At 41.1% G+C, this 22,389-nt stretch overlaps 1 protein-coding gene across 3 annotated transcripts in view; it reads right to left on the bottom strand.

Annotated features, from left to right (window-relative positions):
- Window positions 1–22,389, bottom strand: part of prkg1b (protein kinase cGMP-dependent 1b) — a 716,840-nt gene that overhangs the window by 185,264 nt on the left and 509,187 nt on the right. For all 3 annotated transcript variants that reach the window (XM_059653149.1, XM_059653147.1, XM_059653148.1), the window contains exons 6-7: window positions 10,215–10,292; window positions 6,708–6,802 (exon numbers count right to left, since the gene is read on the bottom strand). In XM_059653149.1, the coding sequence (XP_059509132.1) occupies window positions 6,708–6,802; window positions 10,215–10,292 (173 nt within the window). The remainder of the gene's footprint in view (window positions 1–6,707; window positions 6,803–10,214; window positions 10,293–22,389) is intronic.

Below are 22,389 nucleotides of genomic sequence, written 5' to 3'. Positions count from 1 at the left end.
GTTTGGGAGATGACGGTTTGGTGCTCGGGGGTGGGGTCATGATCAAGGGGGCGATAGGAGGAGGTGTCGCAAAGTTGGCGTCTGGCCTCAGCAATATAAAGGTCAATGTGCCATACCACAACTGCGCCTCCCTTGTCTGCGGTTTTGATGGTGAGGTTGGGATTGGAGCAGAGGGAGTGGAGGGCTGCACGTTCTGCAGGGGAGAGGTTGGAGTGGGTGAGAGGGGTGGAGAGGTTGAGGCGGTTGATGTCTCGATGGCAGTTGGAGATGAAGAGGCCGAGGGAGGGTCGGAGCCCTGGGGGTGGTGAGCAGGAGGAGGACTTGTGTTGGAGGCGGGTGAAGGGGTCAGTGGAGGGAGGGTTAACTACCCCTCCACCTCTAAATCCCCACCAACTCCCCACTCAAGGGTACAACAGGGTGAAATACCCAGTTGCTCCTACTCACTGAGCTCCTTCAATTGGCTGAAGAATTGTGATGAACACAGCTCTCACCTCGTCAATAATTGGCCAGTGAAGGTGTCAACTGGACAAGGCAGACACTGTAGGCCTTGCCCACTCAACACCATCAGGCCCTTTCATTCATGTGGTTTTGAACCCTACAGCCGCATAACTCTCTCTGCAAAAAAAATTCCAGCCCTCTTCTTAAAGCTGTTATATGCAATGCTATATTGGAAAACAAGACTTCATGGGATAGGGAGTAAATTGTTGGCATAGGCAGATGACTGGTGAGCTTTTGGGAAACAGAAAATTGGCTTAAATGGGTCATTTCCTGGTTGGCAACATGTAACAAGTGTGTTTCATAGGGAATTAGTTGCTGGGCTGTCACTTATTACCATTTATATAAACAATTTGGTGGTAGCAAAGCAAGTTGTTAAGAGGAAATAAGGAGGCTACAATTGGATACAGATAGGTTAAGGGAATGGTTAAAGATCTGGAAAATGGAGTATAATATGAGAAAATATGAAAATTTCCATTTTGGCAGAAAGAATGATAAAAAAAGATCTAAATGACAAGAGATTGCAGCGCTCTGAGATGCAAAGGGATCAGACTGTTCTACTGCATGAAGCTTAAAAGCTTAGTATGCAGGTACAGCAAAACATTAGGAAAACTGACAGAATGTCATCGTTTTAATACAATACAAAACCACAGATGCTAATGCTTATGATGTTATCATTTATTGAAAGAGGAAATGAATGTGAAAGTACGTGATTATGACTCAGTTATACAAGGCATTATTGAGACCACATCTGGATTATTATATATTTATATATCTTTATTTAAGGAAGGAGATAAATGTATTGGATACAGTCCAGAGACAGTTTACTAAACTGACTTCTGAAATGGATGGGTTATATTATTAGGAAATGTTGAAATGGCTATACCTGTATCCACTGGAGTTTAGATGGATATGAGGGTGACTTGTTGAAATATGAGTGGTCTTCAGTGGCTTTGACAGGGTGCATGTGGAAATAATTTTCCTCTTGAGTGAAAATACAGACCCACAGGTCACACTGTGAAAATAAGGGGTCACCTATTTACAACAGAGATGAGAAGATATGTTTTCTCAAGGAGGATCTATGGAAGCAAACTCCTTGAATAGCTTTAAGGCAGATTCTTGAACAGTTTTAAGACAGACAAAAGTGGATTTTCAATAAGCAAAGAGGTGCAAGTTATTGGAGAGCATGTGGAAATGTGGAGAAATCAGATCAGAAATCTTATTGAATGGTCCACCAACTCAAAGGTGGAATCGCCTACTCCTACTCCTAATCATATGCATGCATGCAATTCCATCTCTAAGATCCTTTCTTTCTTGACTCCAACTGTAGGAAGCAGTCTGCTTCTTTCTAACCTGACCTCTGCTTTTAGTATATGCTAAACATAGTGCCAGTATCACACCTATCTATCATAATTCAAACCAAAATGATTTCTGAATTGTACTTGACAATAGATGAGGAGTGACAGTGTTATTAAACGGAAAACAGCATCAGTGAATAACTAAAACAAGCTTCAGCAATAAAGTAGCTGGTATACATTGTTAAAGGTAAACATTAGCAAAGAGGAATCAATCAATCATGACTTTGAGCTGATATTGAAAACTGCCCAAGATTCATGCTTGCTTATCACCAGCATCACTTCATTTATCTTCAGCCATCCACTTTATATATATTTTGTAAATTCTAAAGATGTATATTGTCTTAGCATTTACTGTGCATGAGTGTACATCTTGAACCTGCAATCGGATATATGTTTACAGGTATGGAAATTTAATATCACCAAAAGCTTTTTGTTGTCAAAAGCTTCAGACATGTGTACTTTGGGTAATTTCATTTCTTTAGTTAATCAAAAGGCCAGGATGAATCAGATGGTCTGTGTTGGAGTTTCGGTACGATTAAAGTCCCATTAACAAACTGACTGTGCAAGGCATCCTCTGCAGAAACTGAATTACTGCTTACTGCAGCAATTACGTCTATGCTTTAGAGAGACAGATTGCCATCCCTATGGCACTATTAAAACCAATTGGCCTGTTCAAAATAGCAATTTATTATCCTCTAGGTGTCAGCACTGCACAGGATGTAAGGCCGTCAAATGTTTTCCCCTTTGGGCAATTTGCTGCGTATTTATTTACAGCTCCAATCTGCTTTTGCATGCCTCTATTTATGTCCCTCTGTTTCCCTTAAAAGCAAATGCTGCAGAGTTGTGAAGATTTCCCAATGACTTGGAAAATCTTGAAGGGGGTTAAGCAGAGCCATTATCTCTAGAATGATATGTACATCAGAGGGACAGAGGTAGCACCTCAGTACTATGAGACTATTCCACTCAATCCAGGGTGATTTGTACCTAAGCTCCCATTACCCCAATAGCTGGTTCACACACATTGCCATCCCTTGATTTCAATCCTGAAAACATCAACTGATCAACACCATTTTGAAGCATCATCTCTCGGACACCTCACACTGAGTCTATCTCTGCCACTGTATCCACTGGTCTTGTTCTACCAATCTCACTATTGCCTGCAACACTCCTACCTCAATGCCACTAACTGCCCTTTGTGCTGCCTACTCACTTCCTAGGGGCATCTCCCCGCCTGCACCGACAGTACCACCCACTTTTATCTCCAAGAATACCCACCTCACTCTTATTCTAGAAACAAACAGCCCATTGTAGGGCAGAAAGAGTCAAGAGGGATGGTCAGCTGCCACACATGACAGTTCATCCCTTATGAGGAGAAGATGCTGAATCTGACCAGCTCGAGTGGCTGACATTTGTATCCAAGCTCCTCGCCTGGTATCAAAGTCTGCCCTAGACTTGCTGTGCTGGGACCGCTGACAGAAGGCCATCTCACTTGACTGTGGTTGGCTGACAACCATGAGAACCTTCTGGCTTTGCCTCTGCACTAAATGTCGTGGCAATGCAGCAGTACCGTGAGCCTGGTCTCTCAGGCTGATGGAAAAGGTGTTAAAAAAAAAGCAAGATATGGCAGGGACACTGTGAGAAATCCAGGTGGGCTCAGAATGAGTGAGTGCTAATTGAATAGTCCAAAATGTAGCTTGGTCCAGACCTTGAGCTGGATGCATGTCTCTGAGCTCACAGGGTCCTAACTGCAACATTACAATGATAGCTGCTGGTGCAGAATTAAATGATCGAATCGTAGTGTAATTGGATCAGAGCTGTGCCCTGAGGGGGTCTTCATGGTTGGCACATGTTGGATGCCAATGCTCACAGTCCTGGGCACTTGGTGGCCAGTGCCTGTGGACTGTATGCTGCGATGTTGCTGCCTGTTGCCCAACATGCAAGGTCCCTTGAAGCCAAATTACCATATCTAAGAATTTCTATTGTTTTAAGCCTCACCGTTGGTCTGTCAACATTCCTTTAAGAGACACAATGCCAGTATACCTTTAAAAGACATGCCAATGAGATTGTCAATGTATCATAGCACGTGCCCTGAGGGTACAAAGATCTCAAACATCATCTTAACTTGGACTACTTGAAGCATGACACACTGAGGGAAGTGCGCTAATCTTTGTAACCAAAAGCTTAAGTTATCTCAGACACTTTTGATAAAGCTGTGTTATATTTCTCAATACCATGTTATCCACACCCTAGGTTTTTTTACTGCTATATGGGATAATATAGACATTGCTGCATTAGGCAAAGGTAACTTTATGGAGTCAAACGCACAGCAATTTCCTCTGACAGAAGTTATTTATCGCATTAATTATGATATTCCTTGTGTCATCTGAATATGAAACAAATTAGCTCGGTGGTAGTATCAAATCTCAGAACCAGCAAGATCCAAAAATCATTTACTCTCTAATAAAACCTGGGAAGAACGTCTAAACATTACCACTTATCCCCTTTTTGTTTAATTTGCTACTTTGTTGCTTGATTGTCTTTGCTGTCACAGACAAATTGGTAAGGATGCTCCTTTTTTTGCAAACACTGCAATTCAACTCTCTCTCGCATTATAATAGTTTTGCAGAATTGCTCTGGATTTGCTTCCTCCCAGAGCAGAGGGAATTAACATTGTGAACACAATTGCCTAACAACTGACACCTTCTCACAAAATCAGCAAAGAAGAGTATTTGAGACTTACACATCAGATATTTGTACACTAGTCTCCCGGAATGCATTTTTGCAACCATGTTTTTGTAATGTCACAAGCAGTGCCTCACTAGCTGTTGTACTGATCTCACAATGCCAACTGAAATGTCACTACAAACCACTTTACACAACTTTGCCTGTCTGACATCAGCAAGCAGCAATAGTGGACTAGTCAGAAAAGGTAGCTGTCCTTGCATTTGCCAAAAACAGGCACTGAGGAGAAATAAACTGACATAAAAGCGTGATGAAAATTACAGAGATAGTAAGAACTGCTGCTGCTGGAACCATAAATAACACAGTGTGGAGCTGGAGGAACACAGCAGGCCAGGCAGCATCAGAGGAGCAGGAAAGCTGACGTTTCGGGTCTGAACAGTCCTGACCTGAAACGTGAGCTTTCCTTCTCCACTTTCTGAAGAAGGGTCCTGACCTGAAATGTCAGATTTCCTGCTCCTCTGGCCTGCTGTGTTCCTCCAGCTCCACACTGTGTTATCTAAGAAAATTACATAATGGTCATGACAAAAAAAATGCATATTTATTGCAAAACTCTCACTAGCTGCAAGACATGAGTTGTTTCAAACTTTAATTGGATAGAGGATTGACATTGCCTCAGATAATTGGTCATTTTTAAGTATGGTAGACAGTGGTAGTCTTGGTGGGTAACTTTATAACACGTGAACATTGGTAAGACTTGTGGGCCATGTGCAAACAGCTCTGAAGATTTTCATGTATATCCAAGTCCGATCATGACAGCGTTGTGTCGTGAGCATGGAGGCATCAATCCAACTGCACACATGGCGCGCAGCCCACAGTCTGAGTGGAAATGTCATGGGTTGACCTTGAAGCAGGTCCTTGCAGCTGAGGGATACAAATAGGAAGCAGGCAGGCAACACTGCTGACTTAGCATTTCTCGGTTAAGAGACAAATGAATCACTGCCAGACCCTGGAATCAGGCCATGGGATAGCAATAGACAAATACCTCCCTGTGCTGTTTTAAGAAGGGATAATAAATGGGCTAATCCATCCACTGAAATAGCACAGAGAGAAGTTTAAGACAAGCACATTAATGTTTGTAGTATTGTGTTATGCAAAATCCCCTGACTTTGTTCAATAACAGTTAAGCGAATGGTGAATAAATCCTTTTCTTAAATATGGGCTGTTGTGAAGATCCACAAAGTGCAAATGTTTTTCAGTGCTTAGTAAGTTAAAAGAGAAATATCAGGCAATGTAGGCCACTTGCTGACTGTCTATTTTATTTATTAGTGTTATTTATTTATTTTTAGTGTTAAGCATTACTGTTCTTCTGCTTTACATAATCCTACAGCTCATTGTAAGAATATTTGAGTGACCTTCTGACATGGGTCGACCACATTGTGAGTGGCCAGGTCACATCCCTCCCCTAATCCTGGCCAGGTGGTCTGGACCACTTTCTGGCAGCTCAGTGATAGAACACTCAGCAGAAATCCACAAGAGGCAGGACTGCTGGTGACAATGAGCGACAGTGCAATAATGGCCAATGGGGCGGTGCTGCACCGATTGAGTACAACAATGGAAGAGTTGAGGGCGCTGCCAGTCACGATACATGAGGTCACGTAACCTAGTGACCTCTAAGTATAACAGTTGCAGTGGCCATTCATTTTTTTCAAATAGAAATAGAATTGAGAAACAAAAGAACAGCAGAAGCTGTTTTATCAAGACGTATCACAATTATTGGCAGAACAGAAAGACTCTGTTGGGACAGCTTTATTGTTACTTTTCCACCAATGCAGGTGACAGAACAGAAACAGCAATGACTCGATTATATATAACAACTGACCTTTAAGATATGAATCCACTCATTTCAGTTTGGAGAATATTACAACATGCTCCAATAACATTCAGAGGATCTGTAGATAGGTTCTGGGTGACAACAGAATTAGGTTTGCCTGTAGTGACTCCTATCAAACAGTTACATTCATCCACTCACATAAGAGTTGAATAAGAAATTTTTGAGTCATGTATCTGCAAGCTTCCTCTCACTTTACAACAAAATGATCAACACTGCTTTCAACAGAAATTAGTTGGTATTAACCTTCCAAAGCAAAACAGGTTGCTTCCCAATGGACTTACCCCTGAAGAGCCTTTTCTCCAAACCAATCGCCTTTTCCTAATGTCCGAAGAAATACAGCTTCTTCATTTGATGACTCTTCCCGAGTCACGTTCACCTGCCAAAGAACCAAAGAACCAATCACGTTAATTTTCCACTTATGGGAAGAGAGACAATTTCTCTTTAATCCAAATTGTCACTCCTCTTGTTCCAAAAGCACCAGAACAGCCAGGTGGATGATCCTATCTGCATTGACAAGCCCCCGAATACCTTTCCCCGATGTTATTCTTAAAGACAGTCAAACCTATCTGGCTATTTGGCTCAAGGGATTTCACAACTGCTTACATTATTATCGTATGTCCTCATTGAGCATTTGGGAGAGTAAAGAGCACAGAAGCCAATTCTCCTGACCATTTTCCTCAGATTTTTCCTGGTGCCATATTGATCAATATATATACCTTTGCATCTATCCAGGCAACAAGAACCCAATTTAAAAGAGAAATTAAAGGGATTGGATAAGCATACAAGATAACAAAGTGTGAATCTGGATAAACACAGCAGGCCAAGCAGCATCTCAGGAGCACAAAAGCTGATGTTTCAGGCCTAGACCCTTCATCAGACACGGCTTTCTTTACATATTGGTGGTACCATGCTACCCCTTCCAATACTTAATCAGTTATTTGATCCCTCCCCAACCAGAGATTGGGTGACTTTTCAAAAGATGGTTCGTATTGACAGCACACAACACTCTGGATTCTTTGAGTTGCGATGAAACTACCATGGAGTGTTCTGGTTCAGAGCCTAACTACCCACCTGCCACAGAGAAAATTGAATCCAAAAGGTAATTCAGAAACTGTATTCCCTATCCAATGACAGCACCATTGGAGAAAGAAACATTTTGAGTCCAATATCATGTTTCTTCAGAACTGGAACTGTGGAACCATGTTCTGAAGAAAAGTCATATCAGACTCAAAACGTGAATTTTGTTTGGTCTTCACAGATGCTGCCACATCTGCCAAGTTCCTCCAGCACTTACTGTTTTTATTTCAGATCTCCACATTCACAGTTCTTTTGACATTAATAACATAGTATTGCTTTTGCAGAGATAATTAAACTAGGTTGCTTGGCTTAATAACTACATTCCTACCTCCCACATGACTGATGAACAACCTTGATAAACTTTCCTTTGATTGGTTGATTTTATTGTTGTCACATGTACTAAGATACAGTGAAAAGTATTGTTTTGCATGCTATACAGGCAGATCGTACCATATGAGGTGCATCAGGGTAGCAGAACAGAGTGCAGAATACAATGTTACTGCCACGGAGAAGGTGCAGAGCGAGAAATCAGAGTGATTGTTTGAGAGATCCGCTCAGTAGTCTGATAACAACATGGAAGGAACTGTTCTTGAATCTGTTCATACGTGCATTCCAGCTTTTACATCTTCTGCCCGACAAAAGAGGATGGGAGAGAATATAATCAGGGTGGGAGGGGCTTTTGATTATGTTGGTTGCTTTCCTGAGGCAGTGGGAAATATAGATTAAGTTAATGGAAGAGAAGCTAGTTTGTGTGATGCATTCAGCTGTGTCCACGACTCTCCATGGTTTCTTGAAGTCTTGGAAACAGCAGTTGCCATACCATGCTGTAATACATTGAGATGGAGTGCTTTCTATGGTGCATTTGTAAAAATTGGCAACAGTCTCGCGGACATCCTGAATTTCCTCAGCCTCCTAAGAAAGTAGAGACATTATTGTGCTTTCTTGACCACACAGTGGCATGGGTGGACCAGAGCAGATTGTTGGTGATTGTCACTCCCAAGAACCTGAGGCTCTGGACCATCTCCCTCTCAGCACCATTAATGCAGGCAGGGATGTGCCCACTACTCTGCTTCTGAAACTCAATGACCAGCTCCTTCCCTTTGCTGATGTTAATGGAGAGAATCTTGTCTTTACACCATGTCGCTAAGCACTCCATCTCTTTCCTGCATTCTGTCTCATCAATGTTTGAGGTCCAACCTACAATTCTGGTGTCGTCAGCAAATTTGAAAATGGAGATGGGACAGAATTTGGCCACGCAGTCATGTGTGTATAAGGAGTATAATAGAGGGCTGTGTACGCTGCCTCGGGGAGCACCGGTGTGGGGGATTACTGCGGAGTAGGTGTTGTCACCTGTTCTTACTCATTGTGGTCTTTGGTCAGGAAGCCAAAGATCCGAGCGTTTGGGGTGCGGTGAAGCCATGATCTAGGTCTCGGTGTTTAGAGACAAGTTTGTATGAAAATATAGCGTTGAAGGTGGAACTGTAGTTCATAAATAGGGCCCTGACCAAGGTGTCCCTGTTATCTAGATATCTATTCCAAGGATTTGCGTAGAGCCAGGAAGATAGCACCTGCTGTGTACATGCTGCACCAGTAGGCTAATTGCAAAGGATCAGGGCTAACTACTCAAAGCACTTCAGAATTTTAGATGTATATTTGGAACTATAGTAACTTCCAAGCATTGATTGCTATATATCAGAATAAGGTCTAAACTTCTTGCGAAGATGGTAAATATGATGTTCTCTAAATCTGTCAATCAATATAGTTGTCAGAAACAACTACAACATTTATATTTCGTTCTTTTATAAAATTGAGATGTTCCAACCAATAATAGAATTTGCCTTAGGAAACCAGAAGTCTAGCTGTAAATTGTCTGATATAGGGAATGAAATATTAAAATTTAATCTCCACTATAAAAAGGGTGACTAAGGGCTAAAGCAGAGACATTATAAAACACCACTAAGTATCAACATGTAACAGTCCTGAGGTTCCTGTCATTTATACTACAATATATACGTGTACACACGCACATTATTTTGCATATGGTGAGACAAATGCATCAGAATCCAGATCTTGCAGCTGTACAAGGTTTATCTCTGCCCCAATTAGTCATAAATTCAGCTCCCTCATGAAGAAACACAGAAAATCTTCAGAAAACAGTAGTTCATTACACACATCAACTAATCTCTAGGAGATGAGCAACCTCCTAATTTCTAACATAGTCCTATATCACATGTAGGCATGTCATCTGTGCAATAGCTAGACAAATGCTGTGTGATTTGCAAGTACGATGAAGTTTTAAACAAGGTTCAGCTTCCCTCCTGGGGCTGCTGTCAAAGAAGAATTTGCTTGGGTTATCCATTGTATTGTTCACTTTTCTCCTGAATATAAGTCACACAGTAGGATTATTATATTCAGCAATCAATTCGAGCAGCCTCAAAGAATTGGCACAGGTTATTGTAGTTGGCCACAAAACAAAAGGAACCAAAGAAATGTGGATGCTGACAATCAGAAACGCAAACAGAAATTGCTGGAGAAAACTCAGCAGGTCTGACAGCATCTGTGAACAGAAAGCAGTGTTAACGTTTTCGGTCCAGTGATCCTTCTTCAGGACTGTTCTGCAGCAAGGTAACTGGTCCCAAAGCTTTAACTCTGATTTCTCTCCACAGATGCTGCCAGACCTGCTTGTGTAACACATTCGGACGTTGGCTTACCTTTCCTTTGCTAATAATGAAGAAAGTGTCCCCTCGAGCTCCCTGCCTGATAATGTACTCCCCATCTTCGTAATATGTCTGCAAGAGAAAGAAAACAGAATTCATTTTAAAATCTCTTGAATTTTCAGTGCAAGTAACATGAATAGCTTGTTCACAGATAGGACAGTTTTAATGGCATATAAACAGGCACTAAATCAGATCAAAACCCAGCAATGCAAATTAGTTAAATATTCCAAAGTAATTTCATGTGGTTTATGTTCTGTCTGTTCCTGTCCTAGAGCCCTGCAGCACATTACCTGAGGGAGATTTGATAGCGAGTATTACAGAACTATTCATGCTAAATGTATCATGGTCCAGTTTAATCCTGTCCTTTAGTAATCTCTTCACACATGCACATTTCCTGAGGGGCAAATGAATCACAATTAAGAGTACAGGCTCACCCTGCACTTGGTATTCAAATATCTAATTGTGACCCAAAATTGACAAGGCTGGCAGAGGCCAAGAATGTGATAAAAATCATTTACACAAATTTGTATTGTCTAGTTCCTTTTGATGTTGCGTTTCTCCAGGAAGTCAAAAAGATAGTATTATGCCACAAGTGTTCCAAATCCCCAAACACATACTGAAATTTAACTCATCTTTTGGATTAGAAACGGTAAAACATTTACTGCACAGTTCTAACACAAGGGGGTATCACAGAGGTAGCATTCACTACACATCGATTTTAAAAGCCAGCTGCAATAGTCACTAAACGGCATTTGGGAAGTAGAACTGCAGAAGTTTTGTTTTTTACTAAGGATGGAAACTTATGTTTATGCTCAGTAAAGCAATGATACCAATAATTTCCAGAGCATGGACAAGTACTGTGAAACTTCACCAATCTCCAGCATCGTTCTGAAATCTCACAACTGCATTATTCATTTTAATGGATTAATTTAGGATTTTAAAATACATGGTGTGCACGATCATAATTATCCCAATGTATCATAGAATCCAGTACAGTATGAAACAGGCCAATCAGCTCATTGAGTCCACACCAAATCTCCAAACAGCATTCCACCCAGACCTATCCAATCCCTGTAACCCTGTGATTCCATGGCCAATCTACCTAACCTGCTTATGTTTGGACTGTTGGAGGAAACTATCGCAGACATAAAAAGAACACGCAAACTCCACACAGGCAGTCACCCAAGTTTGGTATTGAACCCAGGTCCCTAGCACTGTCAGGCTGCAGTGCTAACCATTGGGCCACAGTGATGCCCCATATCTAATTAAACAAATAGGATGAACCATTCATTAAAATGGGGTGCTGAGGGAACATTTATTTCTGAGCCCTCAACAATGGTTTGGATTACTTTGCTTTTCCAGTTTCAGCTACAAACTATCCCAAGTTGAGTGCCATATGGACAGGCATGAAGTGAGAAACTTTCTATTTTCTCTCTAAAGGTAACTTGATATCAATCTCACCTCATAGTCCACAATCGGCACCAATAACAGGACATTCCTTTACTCATTGTACACAAGCAAAAGAATCCAATTCTCACACTCTGTTCAATGATAAGTAAGGCACAGGTTTCGACTTTGTCCACCTGGTGTGAAGTGGAAATGGTGCTGATATTATCTCCACGCCAAGGCCGTTACTGCTTTGGTGTTTAGCCAATGTGATGAATTCCATATCTCTTTGTATCTTTTTGTACTGTGTGTGCTCAATGGCTAACAGCGCTACAGAGGAAATGAGATGGGAATTATAACATTCAGGGAACAAGGTACTACAATGGGTGCCACATTCGATCCTGCCTGGGATCAAGGCTTATTGTGAGGTTTTCAATATGTCACCCAGATCCATTCAAGGGTTGGTGAAGAGCAGCTCAAAGGCTGGAGTCTGTTTGAGTCAGTCAGTCAGGTGTAGTGGAGGCAGAAGGATAATGCTTCAGGCTGCCTGTCAGTCAGGTACAGGGAGCAGGGAGAGAAGGCTCTATCGCAAAAAAACGGTGCTGCAGGCACCAAACATTTGGGATTCAGAGAAGCCCTGTCGGTTTGGAAGGGATGGGGATAGGGGTCAGGATAAAAATGCAGCCCGTGAGCCATTGATAGTTCAGTGTAGCTGAGAGTGGAGTTTGGGAAGCCTGCAGTAGTATTAACTTGGCGCAGCTGACAACGATCGGAGCTCAGAGAATCCCGGTCAGTACATGCTGGGTGAAACTAGCTCTCTGTGCAAGGTTGGAATTATGCAGATGAATCAGTGGTGGATTGCAGTCTCAAGAAACACTGGAGCTAAGTCCCGAGAAAAATGGTTTAACTGTCAGAATGTGAGCAATCATTGAGGCAATCCATATCAGACAGCTTTTGAAGGAATATCAGAAGTGATGAAATGAAATCCTAAAGAGATTTAATAATCACTAACATTGGGGTCGTTGATTCTAAGAAACTATGGGATTGATCTAACAGCATTTACTATTTAATGTGTCCTGAGAGTTATCTGTTATACATATTTACTCATGTTCATTCAGGATGGTACAGTATTTTCTGAACTGGTTTATTGTTCTAAATTTGTACTATAGAGTTTATTTAGCATGCTCAGAACAGTGCAATCTTGTGATTTTATTCCCTTAGTAGTTAGCTTGGATCTTATGCTTCAAAAAGAAATAACTGATTCTTAACTAGATCATGAATAACTGACAGAATCATAGCATCGGACAGGACATATGACTACGTCATTCATGTTCACTCCATTAGTTTGCAAATTGAGATCTTATCATAGAGGTCGACAGCACAGATAAAGGTCCTTTGGCCCATCGAGTCTTACCTCTTCGATCAGGGAGAAGATACAGAAGCTTAGACACACCTAACAACAGGCTTGAGAACAGCTTCTTCCCTGCTGTTGTTAAACTTCTGAATGGACCTCTCAAATTTCAAATCTAAATTTGATCTTGATTTTTGTGCACCCTCCTTGCAGCCTTAACTTTGAATTGCTCGCATTGTTCAATCATCCTGTAATCTGCCTATACTGTATGCGAAACAAAACATTTCACTGTACTTAGGTATGTGACAATAATATATCAAATCAATTCATAAGCAAGCACCTGACTATTCTAACCCCATTTTCTAGCTCTTGGTTCATAGCCCTGTGTGCCTAGGCATCACTTAAATTGTGACAAGTAGGACTGCCTTCCGTATTATTCCCAAAGCCCCTGTAAAAACGTGCATCTCACTGCATGCCCAGCAATTTACCAGACAGGAACTAAGTGGCCAACTGTTGAGATGCACTAGTAAGCTGCCTTTGAGGAGGTGGCATCAGTTAGGCATTTATTATTTCCTCTACCGAGGTCAATGTAAAAAGCTGGGTGACAGTTAGCACTAGCTGAAGCAAAATGGCTGAGGGAATAGCCACCGTTATTTGTTTGGATAAGTTTTTTACTAGTTAAATCCTTTCATTATGATGCACACCATCAGGTTATAATGCACTGTACTTCCACTGCCCCATAATTTCCATTCGATTAAATGAGTTCTGGATGTGAGTTTGCTCGCTGAGCTGGAAGGTTAGTTTTCAGACGTTTCGTTACCATTCTAGGTAACATCATCAGTGAGCCTCCGACGAAGCGCTGGTGTTATGTCCCGCTTTCTATTTATCTGGTTAGGTTTCCTTGGGTTGGTGATGTCATTTCCTGTTCTTTCTTTTTGGACATCACCAACCCAAGGAAACCTAACCAGATAAATAGAAAGCCGGACATAACACCAACGCTTCGTCGGAGGCTCACTGATGATGTTACCTAGAATGGTGACGAACCGTCTGAAAACTAACCTTCCAGCTCAGCGAGAAACTCACATCTAGAACCTCAACCTAAGCTACAAATCTTCTCAAAACTCGCTAGATTAAATGAGTTTTAAGTGAAGAGTTGGACAAATAGTTGCATGACAATCAAGACAGATAAAAGATCCTGCAGAAACAAAGGCTGTGATATTTGCTGAGGCAGTGGGGTCAGAGGCCACAGTGTGAAAGTCTGACATTATTCATGCTGCAGCTCAGTGCTGTTCAGTCGCTTTAAAACGATTCACAGCAAGCTGTTTCACAGCATCAATAAATGTAGAGATACCACAGTGTAGAGCTGGATGAACAGAGCAGGCCAAGCAGCATCAGAGGAGCAGGAAGGCTGACATTTTGGGCCTAGACCCTCCTTCAATAAATGTATCAAGGTGTCACTGGCAGCATTGCCTTATGTGCTGTCCTTAGGCCTGTCCTCAATATGCAGCAAAATTTGAGACTACCAGTGCATTCAGTTAGAAGTGTGACAGAAGAACCAACTTTAATGGATGCATAGGAGGTGGCGTATCCCTAACATGGGGGAGCAAATTTGATACACATCCATTGCAACATCTGACAGAAAGGAATTGCTACTCAAAAGTATACTGTATGTACGATTCAGAGGAGGTTATCAACAAACAGTAACAAAAAAATCACTTGCTAGGACAGACACGCAATGTTGTATTCCTGAGATACTGTGCTTTCATGCACGTGGTGCTAGCGTCTAAATGGTGAGAAGTCTGGCAACATCGTGAAATTCCCTGTTAATGTCAAGGTTGAAAAGCTATGCCTTGTGGGTTTATGAAAACCAAACGCAACTTTAAACTTATGTAAAATATCACAGCTTTTGTCACGATGTCTGTAATTTTCCTCGACTTGGGTTTGGTCACAAGTCGTAGCCAAAATATTTACTGCCATTTAGAGCTGTGATCATCTCCAGCAACAACTGAATTTAAATTAAGCTCAACACATTTCTACATAGAAATAGCTCCTGCACATGACTGTATACCGCATCGAGAAAATTTATAGCATTTTATGCCAAGACAAACATGATCATTTCTCAATTTTATTAATAAATTGTAATCGTTATGGCTTATTTGTTGCCAAATAGGCTGAGCTGTAAGTGAGACATTGTTTTGTTTGATATAACTTTATTACTTTACTGAGGGAAACCATTCTATAAAACTGGAGATTTCTGCTATTAATAGAGACTGAGGATTTGAAATTTGACTTGGGGATATAAAGCTTCTCCTATCAGATATACATTACGCTTGATAATTAGTTCCATTTAAAGCAATAGAACAGATTATCATCTGGATGTAAAAGGCCAGAAGATATCATTGGCTTTGCATCCTCACCCAAGTCAAATTTCAGTACCTACAGTACTAAATTATGTTACATGTTTCTATTCAAATATCTCTTCGCATCCTTGCTTCCATCAACTGTATGACTAAAACACTAAAGGAAAATAGAAGTGAGAAATGGCATTATTCAGTCAAGGTGCAACATACGTTATGAACAAAATTGATAAAGGAGAATCGAAGGATGTAGTATACTTCGATTTTCAGAAGGCCCTTGATAAGGTCCCCCACAGGAGGCTGTTTAGAAAAATTAAAGCACATGGGCTAGCAGGTAATATGTTGCTTTGATTAATGATTGGCCAACAGGCAGAAGACCGAAAATAGCAGGAATAAATGGGTCATTCTCGAGTTGGCAGGTTGTGACTAGTGGGGCAGTGCAAGGATTGCTACTTGGGGTCCCAGCCGTTCACAATCAGAGTCAATGATTGAAAGTTGGGGATCAAATGTAATATTTTCAAATTTAAGGATGATACAACATTAAATGGGGGTTTGTATTGTGAGGAAGATGCAATGGATTGGACAGGATTAAGGAATGGACAAGAACATGTCAGATCGAACATAAATGTGGAAAAACTTAAAGGCTGGTAGGAGGGATAGATGTGCAGAGTACTTCTGATATGGTAAGAAGTTGCAAAGTGTCAATAAGGATTTGAGTAATGAAGTCTTGCTTCAATTGTATGGAGCTCAGTTAGACTGTGCCTAAAGCCCAACGTGTAGTTTTGTCCTCCATAACTCAAGAAAGGCATTCTGATGTTGTAAGTTTCATGATTCTGACTACATAATGTACAAAACTGCTCCAAAAAGATTCAAAACAAGTGAGACAGAACTGTGCCCAACCAAGACCAGAACTAAACAGCACACCATCACTCTTGTTGTCAGGACAGAATGTGGCTCCTGAGGTAGCAAAGGTGGGTGGCTGAGTAAAAGAGACAACTTTACGAGCAGCAGCTTATCTCTGCAGTTCACATGTGCTGCATCTCACAATGAGCCATAAACATTCAGAACTAATCTGTTGGATAACAGGGGCAGGATAGTAATTATTTGAGAACATCTCTTGTGAGCACTCACATGGCTGTTCCATCAACATCTCAATCATACTTCTGTCCTGGTTTCAGTATCTGGGGCTTTAAATGGGAAAAGTTGTGAGAACTCTTTGCAGGCAGAGCTGCCCACTGACTAGGAATGGTGAATATAAGGGGGGCAACATCAAGTGGTATCTTGACGACTTTTAGGCCCAGACAAGAGAATTACAGGAAATGTCTGTATGGTGTGAAATGGATCTGCAACAGTTGGAAGTCCAGAGTCAGATGCTCTGGCCATTCTTATTATATTTGGATTTACACCAAAGAGCTGGCAGGTATTAGAATAAATGATTAGGTATTTTAAGTATATTGTTGGAGAATCCAATCTGTCACAATCCTGCTGCACTTGCCTCCCTGTTAGTTGTTCTTGGCACAGATTTACTTTCACAGGATCTTTGATCCCTTAGAGCAAGAGCAGTTTGCCAAAATTGCCAATTTAAACATGCAATAATTCTGAAATCATTAGATGAGGTACTTACTCCCAAATTGGCATTTAAAGGGGTTCTGATGCAATAACAATGACTTTACTAAGGATTATCCAATCAAATAAACTTTGTAAAACACAGCTGCTGAAATGGCAATATTGAGTGTACCAGACTACTGCACAATGTGAAGATTAAATGTCACATTTTTTTTTGTCCTACAGTATTTTTTCCTCTATTAGCTGACCCAACTGAAGAAAGGCCGAGAATGAATCAATAGCACGCAGCACAGAGTTGAAGATGGGAATAGGGAAACAGGAGAAGGCCATTAGCCCATTAAGCCTGTCATACCACTCACTGAGATCTTGACAGTTGGGACCTAACACCAGTTGCCTGCCTTTGGCTTATAGCCCTTAATACATTTGGATGCTTAGCAATTTTCTGTGAAATTGTTACGCTGGATGGAGTCTTATTCTGTGTTTCTGTAGAGCATTGAACTAAGACGAGAGGTTAGCTTGCAGAGTTTGCTGCTCTGCTTATGATTCGTCTATCCCAGGAAAAGGCATAGCAATGCCTTATATGGAGTGAACATCTCTCTAATTGGATCCTAAACTTGTACCTTAATACTACTCTGCTGCACGACTGTATTCCTATTATTACCACCCACCCCACCTCCAAGAACAGTTCTGAGGAAGATTCACCGGACCCAAAACGTTAACTCTGTTTTCTCCTTCACATATACTGCCAGACCTGCTGAGCTTTTCCAGCAGCTTTGTTTTTGTTAAAAATAATGACTCCTGTTTCCCTCAAGATAATTGGAGGAAATGCTTACTCTTCTGGTGCTGTCTGTCAGGTAGCAATTTGATTATTTGGCAGTAAGACAACAGCGTGGAAGTGCAGGGATTGAGAGATTGAGCCTGGCATGGGTGAGAGATTGAGCCCAGCAGAGAGATCGAGTCTGGCGCCGGGGAGATATCGAACCCTTGTGGTTACAGGTCAAGGTGAAGGAACTTCAGGCCCATGGATAAAGGAGCAGTGTAATTTGAAACTCTTAACCTTGTCTTATTTACAACTTTATATTGAGAAATACTGTAATGTTGAACTCTTACCTTATTTCTTTGTTTTGTACTTTTTAACCTAAGATTTCATACCTAGGCACCTTGTACCTGAGATGGCACCGTGAATAGCAACATTGTAAACTTTTCACTGTACTCCTGTATCCCTGTACTTGAGTACAAGTGATAGTAAAACCCAATTCCAGTCCTAATTCTAATAATTGAGAAACTGGAAGATTCAGGAGAGGTGCTGTTGTCACTGTAGATGAGCAAATTAATGCTATTGTTTCGGATGATGATGATGCCAAGAGGAAGCGTTTGCTTGAAAAATGGGAAGGTGCGTAAGATAGATCATTAAGCAACATCAGAACTAAAGAAGTTGGATGAGATATATTTCTCTGGCTATGATTAGGTATGAACCATAATGTGTTAGATGTCAAGTGAACATCCCACTGCTCTGCCTAACAATGTGTCCCAAATCACATGTCAAAAGAAACATGCCTGTTAAAATCCAGTGTCACTATGGCGCAACTCACAAACTGGAGGAGTAGCACCTCATAAGCTGCCTCGGGAGCCTACAGTCCAATGGTCTTAACATGGATTTTACCAGTTTCAAAATCTCTCCACTCCCATTCTCATCCCATGATCAACCCTCCCTCTCGCCCCCGCCTCCTAGACCTGTCCATCTTCTCTCCCACCTATCCGCTCCTCCCACCTACCTGACCAGTTCCCACTGCTCCCTACCTGCACTCACCTATCACCATCCTACTTACGTTCCCCCGACCACTCCTCTCTGTTTGTTTCTGAGCTCCTCTCCCCCTCCCCATTTCTGAAGAAGACTCCTGACCTGAAACGTCAGCTCCACACTTTGTTATACCTTTGATAGAACATAGAACAGTACAATACAGCACAGCATAGTCCAGGCCCTTCAGTCCTCGATGTTGTGCCGATCTATTGTCCTACTAAGATCAAACTACCCTGCATAGCCTACATTTTACTATCCCCAATGTGCCTACTCAAGAGTCGCTTAAAAGTCTCTGACTCCACTATCACTGCCAGCAGCGCATTCCACATGCTACACCGCTCTCTGTGTGAAGAACCTACCTCTGACATCTTCCCTATACCTTCCTCAAAAGAATCTGCTAGAATCTAACCTTTCAAGGCCATAATGCAGCTTTCCCCGTGCTGATTTTATGTTACAGCGCAAAACTGTCTCACACTTTACAAACTGTAATCCCCACAGAAGCCGTTCAAATTTACTTATAGGTGCGCTATACAGGCAGGAGACAGGGAAAAAAATGCTAGACAGAGACAATAGCTCAGTGATTCATCACTGCATGGGCCAGACTCAACCTATGTGTTTATTGTCAAGCCTATACCTGAACTATAACTTAACACCTTCTCATTTAATCTTAGAACATAATTTTTTCATGGAGTGAACATTGTTCTGTACTGCATTTGTTACCTGACTGATAAGAAGCAACTTTGGGGATCATCTGCCATGATCCTGAACAGGTTATTTTTTGAGGATTTAGTTGGCTTGTCCCATTATGTTGATGTTTCAGAAATTCTTTGGAAATCTGGTGCAATCCTTATCCACATTGTTGTCCAGGTCTTACTTCTCAAATGCAATTTGCAAGATCATACATCAGCAGACAGAATGACCTGCCAACAGCTTCTTTGGCTGAATTGTTCAATCTCTTTCACCTTATATTAGTTCTTCCATTTGTGTCAAAAAATGATATTGTCACTGAATTTTTAAAAAATCATAAATATTATTACCAGTTTTCTCTTCGATGAATCTGAATTTCATAGCCTCGTACTTCTTGTTCATTTCACCATTTTAATCATTACTTTTTTTTCCCTTCGAAGGTTGGTTGGTGTACAATCTCTTTGCCAAGGTTGGGTCATTTGAATCTTTATATTGCTTCTCCTTTGTTTTAACAGTGTTTGGTTCCCACAACAGAAAACCTTGATCCCATTTTGTTGTATATTAACAAGCTAAACATAGACTTGTTCAAATTGCCCAAGAAAATACATGTTACGAGGCTGAATGACAACATTCAGGTTTGGATTGAATATTGTAATCTTCATTTTTATTTCATTCTAGCAGCTCATCAATCTTTGCATCAATCCAAGATCGGATAATGCATTCAATTTCTTTGACTGAAGCTGATAACATTTGAAACAAAGCATATCCAACTCTCCTGAGAAAGAACAAGGAAATGAGATTAGCTATGGATTGCTTCACGGAAGAGATTCAGACCAGACATGATGAAGGTAGAATTGATGTGTTAAAGGTGTGCAGAAAGGTCCTAATTGCACAATGTGTTAGCCTTCACCAAATTGATATAGGCATTGGTGACACTGCTAACTTTGTGAGGGCCATTTTGTAGGCATGCCAGACTTTAAGTATCTTAGGGCAGTGTTTCCTAAATGTTTTCCCTGTGATCCCATTTCAAAAAAATGTCTTGAAAGATGCTGTGATCCTTGAGTTCAGAACTGAGAGTGTTAGAGAATGGTGGTTTTTGTAGATTTGCCAAGAAGACTGGTAAGGTAGGAGTGCAGCACAGAACAGCCATGCACCTCAGAGATACTAACTCCAGAGTATCCACTTATTACCCCAGCTGGGGTCCTGACCTCTGCTTTGCGAATTCTGCCTTTTTAAAAATTCATTCACAGTATGTGACCATCGCTTGAAAGACGGCATTATTTTTGTCTCTAATGTGTTCATGTGCACGCTCGTATGTATGTGTTCGTGCGTGTGTGTGTGCACGCGTGTGTGTGTGCGCACGTGCGTGTGGGGGGGTGTGTGTGTGTTCATGTGTATGTGTTCATGTGCATGTGTGTTTGTGTGTGTATGTTCATGTGCGTGTATGTTCATGTGTACGCATTTGTGCGTGTTTGTGTGTGCATGAGTAAGATAAGTTCCAGCTCACTAACAGTCACAACTCACTCCCTCATGCTCCCAAATATATGTACTACTAGTGTGCTTACATGGTGGCCTGTACCAAGTCTGCTGCATCACCTAACGAGTGATTTCTCTGGGTTTAGGTCGTTTCCTATTACAGCAGCAGACAAGAATGTACAAAAACCAAAGTTGCTGGAAAAGCTCAGCAGGTCTGGCAGCATCTGTGAAGAAAAAAGTCAGAGTTAATGTTTCGAGTCTGGTGACCCTTCCTCAGAACACCTTCTCACAGACGTACGTAGACAGGGATTGGACGAGGGGAGAGAAGACCGAACCAAAGTAAGAGGAGATGAGTTCTGTGGCGCAGGAGCAGGCTGAAACAATGGATCTGCCCGGATGGGTCTGTTTGTGGATTTTTGAAATGAGGTTTAAGTGAACTGTGCAGCGCTGGGAATGTATAATTGCTTTCAATCTGAAGGACTGTAGAAATGGAATATCGAAGTAAGAGTACAGCTCACTGGGCAAACACTGTGGTTCCCTGAAAATAGCTGACAATGCAATGGCAGTAGGACAATGTAATGATCATCTGATATGAAAACCAGCCCTGCTGTATCAATGCCACACCATTGCATACACCTAGCAGCTGTCAGAAGGATAGGGAGATCCTGTAGGAAGTGGCTTGTTCATACCACTCAAAGCCCCAACCCAAGGGTCAGAAAAAGAAGTTCCTTATGCATAAAAACTAAAACATGATAATGTTGTTGCCAACAGATGACTAATAGAAAGCTTATCTATTGTTAGTCTCAGTTAGTATCCAAAATCCAAACTTTTAATTCAATTATGCTAATAATACACTCCAGTACATTTCCTTTTCCTTACAGAGAGCAAGCAATGGAAATTGAGCTCATTGGCTGCGGGAGATGTGAGGTCCATATCACTCCAAGTTCTACTTTTGATAAAGGGCTAGGACTTTGAAATCTACATCTGAATGCTGACAACAACTGGAAGAACCACTTTAATCTAAATTTAGCAATTAATGTAGTTTTCTTCACAAAAAGGACCTATTGTTGAACACGTTTTTAATAAAAAGGTCCACAGCAAATCTGGACCTTCATGATATAGACTACATGTAATGAATAAACATGAAGCATCTCTTTTTAAAGCATTTTGCAATGTTCTTGTTCAATTCTGAACACAGAGCAAATTAGGTGAGTGCAAATAATACATTTTCATAAGTTTGCATTTGATCCACTAAAGACCTTGGTTAATGAAATACCAAGGAGGCCATCAGCGTGACTTGCAAATTATGCATTTTCACTCCCAAGTGAAAATAGTTAATTTAAGAATCTTTGACTGGAAAATATGGAAAATAAATCTGTAAAAAAAATTATGGTGTTCAGTTGTTCGTGACTCTAGTTTTCTTTGTTCTTATTCCTGTGCTTAGCTACAGTATTACTCCCTGAGTATGTGCTTCTGAAAGCTGTATTGGTAAGCACAATGAACATAAATGATTCACCCCGCATGATTCGAAGATTCTTAGCTGTA

This window comes from Stegostoma tigrinum, chromosome 20 (genome assembly GCF_030684315.1).
Source record: "Stegostoma tigrinum isolate sSteTig4 chromosome 20, sSteTig4.hap1, whole genome shotgun sequence".
NCBI lineage: Eukaryota > Metazoa > Chordata > Chondrichthyes > Orectolobiformes > Stegostomatidae > Stegostoma > Stegostoma tigrinum.
This window is presented reverse-complemented; position numbering and strand designations above follow the sequence as displayed.